The sequence below is a fragment of the Corvus brachyrhynchos genome, unplaced genomic scaffold (genome assembly GCF_000691975.1).
Source record: "Corvus brachyrhynchos isolate BGI_N302 unplaced genomic scaffold, ASM69197v1 scaffold59, whole genome shotgun sequence".
Taxonomy (NCBI): Eukaryota; Metazoa; Chordata; class Aves; order Passeriformes; family Corvidae; genus Corvus; species Corvus brachyrhynchos.
The window spans coordinates 69,601-85,705 of NW_008246054.1; the positions used below are offsets into that span (position 1 = coordinate 69,601).

At 38.9% G+C, this 16,105-nt stretch overlaps 1 protein-coding gene across 3 annotated transcripts in view; it reads right to left on the minus strand.

Annotated features, from left to right (window-relative positions):
* Positions 1 to 5,901: 5,901 nt before the first annotated feature.
* The window catches only part of RALGPS1 (Ral GEF with PH domain and SH3 binding motif 1), an 80,702-nt gene continuing 70,498 nt past the window's right edge, over positions 5,902 to 16,105 (minus strand). For 2 of the 3 annotated variants that reach the window (XM_017745439.1, XM_017745438.1), the window contains exon 14: positions 15,503 to 16,105. This exon is cut by the window's right edge and continues 1 nt beyond it. In XM_017745439.1, coding sequence (XP_017600928.1) covers positions 15,962 to 16,105 — 144 coding nt within the window. In that variant the 3' untranslated portion in view covers positions 15,503 to 15,961. Of the gene's footprint in view, positions 8,648 to 9,036; positions 9,129 to 10,148; positions 10,255 to 10,428; positions 10,522 to 11,582; positions 11,710 to 13,790; positions 13,872 to 14,145; positions 14,198 to 15,388 lie in introns of those variants that run through there. The other variant, XM_017745440.1, reaches the window with a different exon arrangement.

Genomic DNA, 16,105 nt, shown 5'->3' on the forward strand with positions numbered 1-16,105 from the left:
CACACACGGACGCCAATGGCTGCGGAGCGCTGATTACCCAGCTCCACCAGCTGCGCTCCGGGGGCAACACTCCCACACACCACATCTTGGAAATGAACGGCATAGACAGCACAAGTGCAAAAGAAGCACCTCAGCAGTGTGAACTGTTCTTGAGGAGGTCTCCGGATTCGATTCCGACGCTTAGCTGTCAAATTAACTTGTGTAAAACGGAGAAACACAAGCTAGCCATTATATTTTCAAAATGCAAGTCAATTAAAAAAAACTACAGATAAATTGATAATTACACAACGATAAAAATCCAGTAGTTTTGATATGCGGAAAAGACTCCACTACTGGAATAAGTAGTAAAGTGGGTATGTTTATTCCGGCGCTAGTACGCATGGGGAATAATTCCTCCAAAGTCATACGTGCCGGCAGCTGCGTTCAGCTTGGTATATATCGGGTTACAAACTCCGTATTAATTAAGTTTCCTAATACGCATATACATATTCATTACCTAACCCCGCCCTGTATTATAATGAGCCCTGAAGACATTTACATCCGCGTTGTGCTGGTCGTGGGCAGGGGTCTCCGGGATGAAGTAAAGGGTCTTCCTCATCCTGAACTTTTCACCTTGCTTCCCTGCGCGTGCTCTTTATGTCCCTGGCCCTAGTCCAAACTTCAAGGCTGGTTTAAGTTAGTTTTAGGTTCGAAAACAGGATCTTTGGTCAAGATTCCTTCCCTTTATCAATAGTCTTATATCTTCTCATTCTGCTTTGGTGGGCACAGTAAGTGTTGAGTAAGCTGTATGCATTGTTTTTAACAAACAGCTTCTTAGCAAATCATTTAACCTCTGCTTCCCCCTCCTCCCCCTGATTCAGTTTACAGGAGTCCTGTCCACTTTTAGAGACAGACGTGATAGCTGAATCATTTCTACAATAAAATCCAAGGTTGGCATTCGTAGGAATTCTGTGGTGGGATTTTCTTTTCTAGTCTCAAAGGCCGTAAATTACACACTTTTGTTCTATTTATTGAGATCCCAGACATAGAGTGTCTTTAGTGCTGGGGAGAACACAGGATTAAAATACTTATTGCAATGAAATGCTTTAAATTTCATTATTACATTTCAAATTGTAGCATACCCAAGACAGTTCTCTTTCAGAGCCAAAGCTGTGTATCTCCAAAGGGATGTATCCGTGATAAGAGGTATGTCACACCAATTTCCTGCAAAGACATGTAATCGCTGTTATTAGGCACTTCCCAAACATGTGCAAATATCTGTATCAAATAGTGGACTGAGGCTTCAACCGCCCTATGTAGACCAAATAATTTTTTTCATTTTGAAAGTCTCTTTCCTAGATACATTGATCCAGTTCACAAATCAAATGCATTTACTCATTTACTCTTGTGCAGTATGGAAAAGGGCTGCTGTCCTAAATTTCTGCCAAATGTAAACTTGTGTGGAAATCATTTGAATGTGATCTTTAAATGATATCCTCTGTCTTGCCACAAAACAGGTAGTGCTCCACTTTCCCTGCTTATAACTGAAGTTCAACTTTTTAGCTTACAGTACAATTTGAGATAGCCATGTAATGTCAACATACACGCAACAATGTATCAGAAAAATTAACATCATCTATACAATTCATAGATATTTTATCCTCTTGCAAATCCAAACTGGATTTGTCTGCTTTATGAACTACTTAGACAGAAAAACTCTCCCTTTCTCTTACTAGGACTTGAGGGGAAGAAGATAGCTAGTGGGGTAGAGGCCTCAGCAACCAGGACCCCGTGCCTCAGTACTGTCGCAAGTCAAGCAGGGCTGACCACAGCCAGGGTCAGCTTCCTTCCTCCCTGCAATCTGAGACCACCCAGCAAGTCTGTGGGATGAGACAGGTTTAAAGCTGAGAGCAGGGAACTGCAGAGCATAACAAATCCAGTGGCTGCAGGCTACCAAGGGGACAATGCTGGACCGCAACTGAGGCCACCTGCAGTCAGGGCCTGAACTACAGGGTCTGTCAGACCTAAGCCTGCTAGGGCAGAGCTCAGGCAGGGGCTGAGGGCCCAGAACGGAGCTTAAATGGGCTCCTGAGCCCATGATAGGGTGGCAGGTGGGCTGGTCAGGATCATCAGTACCCACAGGGCTCTGAAAAAATGCTTTTAAAAGGTACTTCCTTTTTAACTGAGGTACAAGAACTCAACATACATGCTTATAGACCAGATACTTAGGGAAAAAAACCCCACCAAAACTGCATCAACCCCATGACAAACCAAAAAATTATTAGGAAATGTCTTTCACTTTAAGACTGCACATTTACTTTCATAAACCTGTTCCAAAATGCCAGAGCTGCATCAATTTGCCCTGGAGACTATGGATTTTCCAGAGGGCTTCTGCTCATGCCTGGAGTACTCTTCTTTTCTAAAGTAACTGTAAAGTAACACCTCATAGATGGAAGTGACTGCACACTTCCATACTCACCTTTGATTTCCTGTTTCTGCACTGAAATCTCCTAGCCCCTATCATAATGTCAGAAGATTACGAAGATGAAGAGTGGGAGTCAGAAAGAGGTGTGTCTCTCAGTCTAACTATGACTCAGTAGAAATAACTAGCAGAAGCACCTATGTCATTGTCAATTAGATGTCATACTGATACGTTTCTCTTTCCTGGCACAGCTTTCCTTAGCGGCTGTTAATTGTTAATTAACTAGAGTGAGGGGAATGTTTAGCCACATTAAAAAACATCCTGAAGTACAGTGACAAGTTTCCAGTGTTTCTGTGGAAACAGAGAGTTCACTGTTTGTTCACATTCTGTTTATTCTGTCTAGTAAATAGTAAAAGAAACAATGAAGTTCAGACAGGTAAGAAGGGAGACTAAAGGGTTCACTTCAAGACACAAAGGACTCATTTGGCCCATTCACCTTAAAGCATAGGCAAGGAAAAATAAAAACATCAACAACACCCACCCACACCACCACCTTAAGACCCTTTCTTCTCTGGTTCCCCCTTTTCTCAGTCCAAAAAGTCAGCAAATTTAGAAAAGTTTTAAATTCAAACACAATCATCAGTTGGTGATCTCAAACGCCTACACCCCTCATAGTGCATACCAAGGCTGGCAGCTCCATGTAAGCCTAGCAGTGAATTGTGTTCACGGTCTATGTGTGCCCCCCATCACCTCTCCTTTCCATAAATATATACGGGGGCGGGGAAGCCAGTAAAAACTCACAGCAGGATTTGAAGATCAAGTCTCCTCAGCAGTTAAAAATGTACAGCCTTGGAGGCTGGTAGGTGAAGTAAAAACTATTCCCTGGCCCTCCCCCAGCTGTTGAAAGAATTAAAACAATTGCACTGCTAAACAATGCAGACAGGACTAGATGGACTTCCAAGTATGCTGTACTTGAATGCAACAAAAAGCATCTTGTAATCTAAAAGGAATTGTTGCTTGGTGGGTTTTTTTGAAACCTTCACCTTCTGCACCAGCTAGTTGCCCTTTCTTTTGCTTTCTATTTTTTTGTCTCTTTGTCCCATGAGAGAGTATGACATTACCTTCAACAAGACAAGACGTATATTCATTGTGTTCATGTCTGGTTCGATTTTATAGTTTTGTATTATTACAAGAAACGGTAACCATTTACTACAACTATCTTCCAGTGTTTCCAAGTGTTCTAGGGTGTTCCTTTGTGTTCACAAATTGTATTTTTATTTTATTGTGACAGTGGTATCATTAAAAAATTGTATGTAAAATAATTTATCTAGCTGGTTGTTTGCTATTTTTATTCTGCAGAATTTGATGGACTTTTCTCTATATCTATACTAGAACAAATCTATTTGTTTTCTGAACTTGCTTGTTTGCTTTATATTCAGTTACATCACGCTTGCAAAGCCAAAACATGGATCATCTGAAGCAAGTAATCATTTGCAACACTTCTCCCACCACAGTCTATTCTTCCTGGAAGCTGATTTCTGGCAGAGAGAACATGGCTACTGACAAAGTCCAGAAATACAAAGGATACTTCCTCCAGTTCATTACTATCTGCACTTCCTTGTGGACCACTGTGTTTTAGTTGATGCAAAATGGGTGTTTCCATCCTTCCTAATATAATTATCTGAGATGCTCTTACATCTGGGGTCTACTGAGACCCGTACACGTTGACTTTTTTCTTCCCCTTTAAACACGCTCCAAGATATTGTGTATTTTCCGGATTTGATAGACAAATCTCCAGAGTAATAGATCAGAGCTATGGAAATACCACAATCAACCATTAATGATTTCAGAAGAAAAACGAATGCAGTGTGCTAGTGCCATCCCTTGCACACCTAGCACAGCCTTGCATCCAGAGTAGGGACAAAGTTATTTAATTTTTCATTCTGTTTTTACTCTTCCAGGTTACAAGACAAGATGCTTGGATATAATGAGCATTTAATGAGCTCTTCACTACTTTGGGTGTTGTATGACAAAAGCACATTACCTTATAGTGAAATACAGCAATGCAGAAAGCAGTCCTCTCTCCCCCCTGCAATTTGATTCCATAACAGTGTCAACCTGGGATATTGTGATTGTTGGTTTTCCTTCCTAACATGCTCACTTTGTTTATTTTCTATCTTGTTACCTATGGGAAGGAGGAGAATTCCAGTCAATTTTCCCATTTTAACTGATGCTGTCAGTGAAAAGAACCACTTGATAGAAATGAGAGACACTTACAGATCCTTCCTTTATAAAATATTTACAATGCTTTCCTCTTCAGCTGTAGAAGTAACTTTTTTTATATTAGCTTGTTTTGCTCTCATCTTCACATTAATTTTTCACTCAGACAATTCTCATTTTCACATGTAATTTTTCTCTCAGGCAACTGCTCATGAAATTATGTTTCTGCAGAAATTAAAGGACCTTCATTGCCACTCATAATCTGGAGCCTATTTACCTTGCATAAGAAATAAAACATGGTTTTAGCTGCATCACATAGTCCAATTCCCCTGCCATAAGCAGGGACATCTTCAACCAGGTTGCTCAGAGCCCTTCTACCTGACCTTGAACACTTCCAGGGATGGGGCATCCACCGCCTCTCTGCCCAAACCAGTGTTTCATTACCCTCACTGCAAAAAATGTCTTCCATGTATCTAGTCTGAATCAACCTTCCTTTAGTTTTAAACTATTATCCCTTCTCCTATCACTACAGGCCCTACTAAAAAAATCTGTCCCCATCTCTTCTGTAATCCCCTTTAAGTACTGAAAGACGGCAATAACGTCTCCTTGGCACATTTTCTTCTCCAGGCTAAACAATTCCATCTGTCTCAGCCTTTCCTCATAAGAGGTGCTCCAGCTCTCTGATTATTTTTGTGGCCCTTTTCTGGACCCACTGCAACAGGTTCATGTCTTTCCTGTACCAAGGACTCGAGAGCTGGATGAAGCACTCCACATTGGGTCTCACAAGAGCTGAGTGGAGGGGCAGAATCACCTCTGTCACCCGCTGCCCACACTGCTTTTGATGCAGCCCCGAATATATCCAGCCTCTCATCCACCAGCACCTGAGTCCTCAGCAGACTTGCTCTTGATGTGTTCATTAGAAATATGTCAGCCCCAGCCACTCATCAAGCTTGTCCAGGCCCCTCTGGATGGCCCCAGTCTTCAACTGTGGCAACTGCACCACTCAGCTTGGTGTCATCTGCAAACCTGCTGAGTTAAATCTTAAGTGCAAAGAAAAATTTAAGTTTCTCTCTATTTCTTTGGACTTTCCAAATCTCACTTGAAAAAGCTGCAAATTTGGAGGCTTTTTCAATTTTATCCTAGAAATGTTGATTCTGTTGTATTTATACTACTAAATGGCTAGACACTATGCTCTATAAAGTCTGTTCAACTGTATTATCATTCATTCACAAATAAAACATGCATGCTGCCTTTGAGCTAAAACATTCCTAACGTACCTCTACTGTTCTTTTTCGGAATATTTTATTGTCAACAGCATACATACCCTGCACATTTTTAAACTTACAACCAAATGCAATTACTGTTGTAGTAAACAAACTTTTTTTTACATTAAAGTATTTAATTAGCAAAACAATCATTATTATCAATGTAACAAACTGAAAAATGCAGCAACTTGATACAAGACTGAGGTAACAAAATACTTTGCCAAAAATCTAGATTCCGACACCAGAGTTCTTACAGGTGAGACAGTTCACAAGAATTATAGAAAGAATCCTTTACACAAAGGGCATGCAGTGGACTGCTGGAAAATACAGCCAAAAATAGTGCAACAGTTTCCACACAAAACAAACCAAAATGTTGAAATTGGTTAACATTATAATGTGACAAGTCAGTCTCAATTTGAAAACTAGTTTCTTTGCCTCCTTTTAGTGGTATTTGGAAAAACATGCATTTTGGCACTGAATTTCATCAAAATTGCACATTTAATAAACTAATAATATTACCTACAGTTTTTATATCTTCACAATTCTGAAAACAGTAATTTTGACATAATGTTTACTTTTACATAGAGATTGCAGTTATTCTCTTTGATGGAGGAAAACTTGTATGGTTTGTGATATTTTTTGTGAAAATGCTGTAACAATCAGTAGTAACAGGCAATACATTGTATTTCAATAGCAGCTTTCAATTAACCATAGAAGTCCCAGATAATAGCAAGTGTACCAAATGGCATCATAACACGTCTAATCAGCAGCTATGAACTGTTTAATACTTAAAGACTAATTTAAAATTGGTTTAAGATGTTTTACTAGTATTCTTACACTGCCATCAATCTGAATTTCTCAATACTGTGCAGCAATTTCACAATTGTGCTATACTGAAAAGATGTTTAATCTCATTGATGACTAAGCACAGAAGTCCATAGGTGGAGAATAATTCAGACTGTATCATAGTCTAACAGTCTGAAGTCATTTACTGGTGACTGGTTACCACATTCAAAAGCTTCTACACCATCTCTAATGGTGTTACATGCTCTGCCCTTGCAGAAAATGATGCTTTTCCTAGTTCAAAGTTCTCTTAAGTTAGCAAAAAAAGAGAAAAATGGTATAAATATATTTTGCATTACCACTCTTTTCACACAGTTCCTCAGTTATGAAATAAACTTTGTCAACTTGACATACACTTTCCCGTGTCCCAGGATCTAAATGCAGTTGTCACCAGGAACTGGTTTTTTTGAAAAGCTGGTATGTATTAGGCTTTCAGGATTGTAACTGAAAAACTCTTAAAAGAACAAAAAATTTACTTTTGACCTCCATTTAACAATACAGGTATTCTTTCCTCCTTTGTTAGAGAAGTCTCAAAATAAAAATGTAGAAAATCATGGAAGTCCACAGAATACATACTGCTAATGCCAGGGAGCTTGTTCTAGTAGAGGCTCTGTTAACTTAAACTGACTTCCACAGTGTTCCCTGGTCTGTAGAGGCTGTCAATTTTTCCTCTACACGATCTTAGGAAAGTCAGAAGAGGTTTTCTGGTGATTGATGAAGTCTGAATATTGATGCCATATGGCAAGAGTTACAAACAGAAAAAGTAATGAATTTAACATATAAACAGAAAAAGATTCTGACTGCAGGAGTGCCAGGGCACAGCAGGAATACAGCATAGAGAGAGTTCTTTCAGAGGAGAAGGCCCAGTTACACTTTTTTTGTTTGATTGTTTGTTCTCTGGATGTTGGTGTGGAGGCTTCTTTGTACTTGCTCCACTGTTAGACAGTCTTTCACTGCCATCATGATTTTATAATAGCAATACCGTCTACGTCATCCACAGAAAGACAGAACAGAAACAATGTTATGAAATAATTTTGAGGAGCCAGGACCATGTGATACATAACACCTGATTACCTGCTTCCCTGTACTAAGGGATTTGAAATGAACAACATTCAGACTGAACCAAAACACCAAATTTATAAGCAACTATGTCACTGGTAAAAGAATGAAAGACAAACTTCAGCACAACGTAAATTGAAACAGCCTTAAATCCATTACCAGGGTGTTCCTGAGTGAAGTAGCTGAATGAAAAAGAAAACCAACTGTCCTCTGCCAAAATACATTTTTCCCAAATAGCTCAAATATAAAGAGCAGAATTGTCCAGAGATTTAATAGAAAATTTGAGGCAGCCACATTGCCAAGCAACTCAGTGCACTTAGATTATAAAAATGTTGTTCCACAATTTTCTATTCTAATTGACACTTTGGAGCAAGTTAACACTGTCAATCATTCTGTGCATTAGAAAGAATTGAAACCCAACATGGGCCAAATATTCTTCAGTCACACAAAGCAGCTTAACAATAAAAAGAACCATTTAAAAAAGAATAGGCAGAAGATATGATGCTCAGTTTGTGGTCAAATATCAGTTCATGCAGTCTCTGACCACAAATAGTTGAGGGCTCTAGAATCCTGCAGGAGTCAGGATTAAGCTTCTGTCCATCTAACTTGTCTGATTTCACTCAGTGCATGAGACTTTATCTGGTCCTAGGGACAACATTCACTTTCTGCTTTTAAAAGCTGTGTCAGAATCACTTTCAAGTTAATAGGAAAGTGCTGAAACATCTGTGGCTGGCTCATGTCAGGAAAACCATTCTCCTCTTCCTCCTTAGAGAACAATAACCTGTTTCTTCAGTTTGGCACTTGAAGTCACACCAGGTAGGAGAGGAAATTATTCGAATGACATTAGATTAGCAGGTACCTGGAAGAGATTGTAAATTACTCATAGAATCATTACATTTAGGAAAGATCTCTAAGATCATCGAGTCCATCCTAGTATGCTTGCTTTCATTTTCCATGAAACAGTCCCTTCTGAAGAAGAGATGAGGTTATCTTGCTTGAAGCAACTAAGAGTAGAGGTTATATGCTCTTAAGGTTACCAAACCAATAGCTAGACCTGCACAAAACCTGATTTGATGGGAATTCTCTAATTTCAAATAATTTTTCTTTCTCCTATTGAAAAAATGGATGAGGAATTATGTCTGTCCCTACAAGAATTTGTGTGCACACAGATTGAAAGAGAAATCTTTTCTAGTAAGGATTTTCTGGAAAACAGGAAAAAGTCGGTAGAAATAGTTTTCATAACCTTACCTGAGGCTTGTTGCTTTTGCACGCATCATCCAAGTGTTTATGCCATAATATTGCATGAAACCTTGAACCAGTCTGAAACTTGTAAACATTGCCTACAAAAACAAGAAAATGAAAGACTCTGAATTTGCAGACAGACACGTAGTTTCAAAGGACTCTGATTTCTGTGCAGAAGCCAAAGTCCTGAAGTAAACTCTTAAATTCATTTGCACCTCAAATGCTCAAACATCATGCTGCTAATATAACAGAGCCCATGTGAGGCATGTTACCCAGCAATCGCTGGGGGAAGCAAGTATGAGAACATATGTGGCCTCATAGGCAGAAAGGCCAAATTACAGCCACAGAAAAGACCAGGTAGGTCAGATCTAATTTAATCCTGGCTTTCTTCTCATCGAGGCTTCTGATAAAGTTTTTCGTATCTGTAAACTTAGTTTTCTTCAATGTCCTAGTGCAAATTGTTTCCTGCAATCAAATATTTTACGCATTTTAGTTAACACCCAAAAGATGCACTGCACACAGTAGATGCAGCTCCATATCCAGCACCAAAGCTGAAAACATGAAAAGTGAAGAAAGCCTCAAGAATCTGTAAGCAACCACTCAAAGTGCAAAGTGACTCCAGGAGTTTTCTTATCTTTTGAAGTTTTAATCAAGGGAAAAGAGTTATGGCACTGCAAAATTAATTATTAAAAAGCATTTAATAATTACTTAGCAGACTTATTTTGGTAAATGGTTTGATATTTTAATTGGCCTCAGTGTTAAGTCAGGATTTGATACTAACTGATTTTAAGGAAGCTATTCAGAGACTTGGAGATCAATGCATGGAAACTCATGGACATATTGAAATTTCATTGGTTGGGGAATTTCTGCAAAACTTACAGTAACTGTCAAAATAAAGCACTCCCTCTGTAGGCACCACAGCAGCACCACAGCATATTGTAGAAATACGCTCAATTTAATTTGTACCTTCCCTTGAAAATTCTGTATTGAAGATCTTCCTCTTCAGTCTTTTATGAGTGCCACTGCAAGCTCTATAATTTACAAGCTCATTAATAGATATTAATCTGCTTCCTGTCACAGAAATGTAATGCAGACATTGTCCATCTTGCAATATCTACCTTTGTCAGGGTTATTTAGCTGGAAAATATCAGGATGCTCTGGGTCATCAGGCAGTGCCACCATCCAGCCCACAATGGAGACTTTTTTCCCAGGTGTAGATTTATACTGGAAAAGACAGACAAGTCAGTCATAGCTGAGACTGTAGCAGAGATTAACTTTTGACTGTAAAAGTTGTGCAGAAATATGGCTTAGCCTGGAACAGAAAGTACACTTTGGATGCCCTTCCAGATCTACTTACGAGTATTTAGTTTCTGTTTTTAGAATAAATTTAAAGCTTACATGTTTTCTTTCAGTGCCTCTTAAAGCTTTTGCTCCGAAGTACAGAAGAGTTGATCCTGAAAGCGTAACCCAGTATCTAGTCCACGAGGAGAGCTGAATGAAAAAGGAAAAAAATTAGGAAAAACTCTGCATATCTCTGACATTTCAAAAATCTATTCACAGGCAAGTCCAGGTGCTACCAAAGTTAATTTCCGAAGCAAGGAATGGAGATACAGAGTGTCTCCTGGTGTAAATCAGCCCAGCGACCTAAATTTTGATGGCTGGCTGTGAATACAATCCTACTTAGTTGGCTATCTCATAAAAGTGTCAGTACTGATTGTTTCAGAGTAGAATAGTGTGTTGCCTTCTGCTGGACAGATCTTAGACTTTTGATAAAAAAAAATTATTGAGTTGAGAACTCTGCAATTCTTCAGATCTTTTAGCTCCAAACTAAACTGGGTTGCATGTGAAATACATCAATCAACTCTACAGGAAACAAAGAAATTACCAAATGCATAGGACTAGAACCATGTGAAACCCATGAATTCAGGTTACCTATGAATTGCCATGACTTTGGTGCTATGGGTGGCTGCCCTGCAGCCTTTTCATTTTAATGAGATACCACAAAAGCACCAAAATATATTGTAGAAATATGTTCAATTGAATTTGCACCCTCCCTTGAAAATTCTATATTGAAGATCTCCCTCTTCAGTCTTTTATGAGTGCCACTGCAAGTTCTGTAATCTACAAACTTGTTAAAAGTTATTCATCTACCTCCTGTCACAGAAATGTAATGCAGACATTATCCATCCTGCAATATCTACCTTTGTCAGGGTTATTTAGCTGGAAAGTATCAGGATGCTCTGGGTCATCAGGCAGTGCCACAAGATTTATTTCTGCCCTCACAACACTGCTTGCTGGTTACACAATTGCTTCACTCCTGCTCTGCTGTTACAGCTAGAAACGTGACTTGCAAATGCAGGGAGAAGCAAAACCGCTGTAGATCAAATGACACACAAATGTTACAACCTTGTTATAACTTTGATCAGAAGATTACAATTGATAAAACCGTTGTTTCATGTGGTATCAAGCTGCAGGTTTAATGTAATCCTGAAAATTAAAACAGCCACTAATGAATTACGATCATAGGAATAATTATAGTTAGAATCACTTACAGTAGGTTTCTTGCCTTCTTTGAGCAGTGTCTTTCTTCTTAAAGGCCCTTCCATGGTGATGACTCCTGTGGAACCACCTGCTGTGCAGCTACACGTGCCCGTTGGGCTGGAGAGACAAAGCATTCCTCTATTGTATTTGAGCAGACAAATAAGGACGGTAAGTAAGCAATATAATTTAGCTCTAAAGATATCTATCCTGCACTGCTTTACGTATACTGTATCATCTGAAATGTGACTCTAGAATATGTATTTTCCTAACCTAGCTATCAAATAGGAACCAGGATCTTTCAAAAATAGCAAATCAACAAAAGGTTCTAGTCTGGGGGCTTAGACATGAAAAAATAAAACAGAATAAATACTGAAACCCAAAGTCAAAGTGAAAACAGGCAATTTTCTTTTTTATTCCAGTAAATTACAGAAATTATCTGAATTTCTGGAAATTTATGGCTTACAATTTTGGCAATAAGAGCTCCCACAAATGTTATTTTAAGTTTAATGAAAATACCTTGCCTAATTGGAAAAGAGTTGGGAAAACTATATAAAAATGCTAAATAATTTATTGTACAGAGATTACAATAGTTTTTCCTTTTCCAGAATGAACAAAAAACTTCCAACATACAACAGTGAGAAAGAGATACAAGTGATAGAGCCCACGTGCAAGCAAAGTTAGAAATGCAAACAGCCATTAATAACGTCTCAACCAAATACTGATTGGTAGGTTATCTGCTGCTAACTTCTCTTCATTCCCATGTGATCACAACCCTGATGTTCTGATATGGACCGAGAAGGTTTATCAGCACCAACGAAATCATGTCTAATAATGAGTATGAGGAAAAGGACGTGCATGATCTACCTTTCAGTTGTGAAAGGAACACTATTCTGTCTACAAACGAGTATGAACTCATTCTGGTGCCAAGTGACAGGCACAACCACATCTAGAGAAGAACAGCTCTTCCAACTGGCAGGTGCATCTTCTTCCATTGCATGCACCTGCCTGGTCTCTGCTAATGTGCATTCTTGCCAATTCTGTATTTGACAGAGGCAGTAGAAAGGTTTCAGAAAAGGAAGAATGACCACAAGCATTAGAATTACTTGACAGTGGATAAACATAAGAAATGTATTTTAGGGAATAATTCTTCTTTGTGGATTTAATAGCCTTTTCACATTTTTATCTTCTTACATTTTATATTTCTAGCTTGTGTATGTTTTTTAAACAGATCTACCATGGTCATGTTAAAAAACTATTTTCCAGGAGCAGGTACAATAGCTTAAATACTGTTCCAAAATGTATTCCTTTATGAATTTTTAAAGTATGCATTTTTACTCCTGTCTAACCTCTAGCTTGTACTGCTATCAGACGTTATCAGCTGTAATTACATTTATACATTATATCAATACTTCTACAATGGCTGAAGCAAACTAATTTAAACCAAATAAAATCTGACTGGATTTAAATGGCAACTAAATCACAGTATTTGCAGAATACTGAGTCAGGGCCCTATTTTCTTAACTGTTCAAACATAAGTCATCACTTGCTAGCATCACAGAATTTATCAAGTTCAGGTTAGGTATATACGCAAGGAATGATTTTTATCCCTCAAACTATATAAAATTTTCTGTGTCACCTCTCTGTGGTCTGTAAATGGATTACCTGCTTCTGGAAAGTCCATGTCTTAGTGACTAGCAACACTGTGAGTGCCTGCAACATATGGTTTGCATATGTTCCCTCTCTTACTTGAGGTCCAAGGTAATACCCTTTTACTGAACAAAATCAACACACCATACTATAGCTCTCTGACACGAACAGATGTTATGGGTAGCTGTCCTGTAAATCAGGAAATAGATTGTGGGAAAGGGTCAAGAAGGTATCCTTCTAATATCATTACTTGTCACAGGAGTCAAAGATGGCCTTCATGACAAACCTGCTTCTGTAAAGGTTTCATAAAACCCTAAGTAAAGACTAGTTTTCTGCAAAATGGAAGCCAGACATCATTAGTTAAATCAATAACTAAACTGAATTTCATCTGAATAGGCCATAACCCTGCTTTATCATTAGCAGAAGTTTTTACAAGCAGGAAGGGGAGACTTTGTGAATTGTTACGGTCATATGAGGATATTTGGACACAAAATACATTACACTAGGAAAGCGTAAAGACCCAAATTGAAGTTTAGCACCATACAATGAAAGAGGCAGACCCTGAACTGTACCTGTAGACACAGCTTCGACTCCTAGGAGAATTTCGGATTGGTACCCTCCAGTTAGGCCCCAGCGTGGCATATAAACGACCCCTGTTTGTGAATGCAAACATCTGGTGAGGGCAATTCTAGTCTGAGACTTCAACAGTTAGGGTTTGGTACACATGACAGAGATAGCTCCCAATCTTTTCAGGTCCAATACCTTTACAGTGCTTTATTTCAAAATGTTTGCCACTTTTTCCCTAACTAATCAATAATTTGATAAAAATAACTATTGATTTAGGGCTTACCTATGTTAGGGATCATTTTTGAATTTCTTAGCTAAGTCTGTAGAGTGCTCAGTGAGTGTACATGAAGACTAACTCACCTTTCAAGCCCTGACGGCAGCTCCTCACTAAATTCTGAGCTTTCACTGCTATCTAGAAAGAGAGTAGTACAGAGAAGGAGTAAGAAAACCACCCATGGGAAAATACAAAGCCAATGTATGTGGATCACCAGAATACTCTTTTATATAGTACTGTGGACACCATTTACTCAAATCATGTTTTGAAGTAGAAGTGTTTAGAGTTCATGGTAAAATCTTTAGTTGGAAGAGGCTTACATGAGCCACTTCATTTATAGTATCTCACTCTTAACTCACGTTACTGCTGTGTTTTAATACCATTACTTTAATTTTCATCATGCTTTTACTTCAGAAGCTGAGCACTTCAGGAACATAAAATCCAGCTCCTTTGTAAGACAGTATTTGTACCACAATATCCATAAGTCGACTGAAGTTATTAGATATGGTATCACAGTTCATTTTCAAGATGCAAACACAACTCTAATAAAGGATATGTCAGCAGTATGCTGCTGCTAGCAGTTATTAAAAATACGTATGATGGTATTCATAACTAAAGTTCCTATTTCTCCTCCAAGACCATCACCAATTTGTCCCTCCTTTTGTGGCATAACTATTTGGCTCACAGCTTTAATTTGCCCAGGACTGATCTTCTAATGCTCTGTTTTAACACAGTGAGCTGTGCCTGTATTTCCAGAAGTGCAAAGATCATCTCAGTGTCTAACTCTCATCCAAGTGATGTGCTATCTTTCACAGTCAATTTCCTATTCTAGAAATAGTCCTAGTCTCTTAAAAGGTGGCTTTGTCTTGCTTAGAACACATATTCTTGATCACTTTTTTGATATTATAATAATTGTTTTATTAATTATAATACCATATTGTGTTCTTTTTACGTTTCTTTTTAATTCTCAGAGAGTACAGCCAAACAATTCTCCCATCTTCTAAAATATATAGTTAAAATCAAAGTTTTCTTTGTGTAAATGTAGCTTTTAAAATATATATCCGCTTTTCCCCTTGTGAAAGCTGACAAACACTTTGTGTCACATACCGAGCATCTACAAAACCAATCTTCCTTCATGCCACTTTTACCAAAAGCATCAGTGGATAACTGAGGAAAGCTGAGGTAACGTTGACCAGGTAGCAGTTCTGATCTACTTTCTTCCATGAAAACAATCAGTCTTTGCATGGGAGCTAATGATCTTCCTAATTCCCTACTTTTTCAGACATCTGTGAGTCTGCAGCGCCCTGGGACAGGAGCAGGGGACGGTACCTATGGAGAGGCCGTTGGCCAGGCGCGTGCTGGGCGCGTGGCCCCGCGCTGGGCTGTGGCACTCCAGGACGCTGTCATCCAGCAGGTGCCGCGGCATGGAAGAAGAGAAGAACATGAAATCCCTCTTACGTCATCTAACAGCCACCCTTGGCTCACATTATTACCACTCAGCCTCTGCCTCATCAGCAGGCAATTATACACTACCACTTACTGTACATATGCTCCTTTACTACCTAAACAAGCTACAGATTTTACTTCTCTTTGTCAGTAACAGTTATTAAATTTCTGCAGCTGGGAAGTTGTAAATGTTTTGACTCCTCTCCATACAAAACCTGAACACCCTTGGTGGCAGCAAAAGCAGAAACCCAGGAAAAGGAGACACACCAGGAATCCACAGACCAAAGCAGATAAGCAGCTTTCAAGTATTGCCAATGCCTGGCACTAGCAGAGGATAGAGTCAGCAAAAGTAACAAAAGTGTCAAGAGAAAACCGAGAGAATACACAGCAAAGCCTGAAACACTCTTGCAATACAAGAAATGGGAAGGACAGATACTACCATGTTCTGCTGCTATCTTACATCTTTATGACACATGTAACTGCCTGAGCATGAGACACTGGCATCACGCACTTGTTTCCCAGGCTGTGACTCTTCCGGTGCCTTGGTACAGGAGGTGTAGATAGACTTGCTGCTACTGAGGCAGCAGGACACGTGGGTCT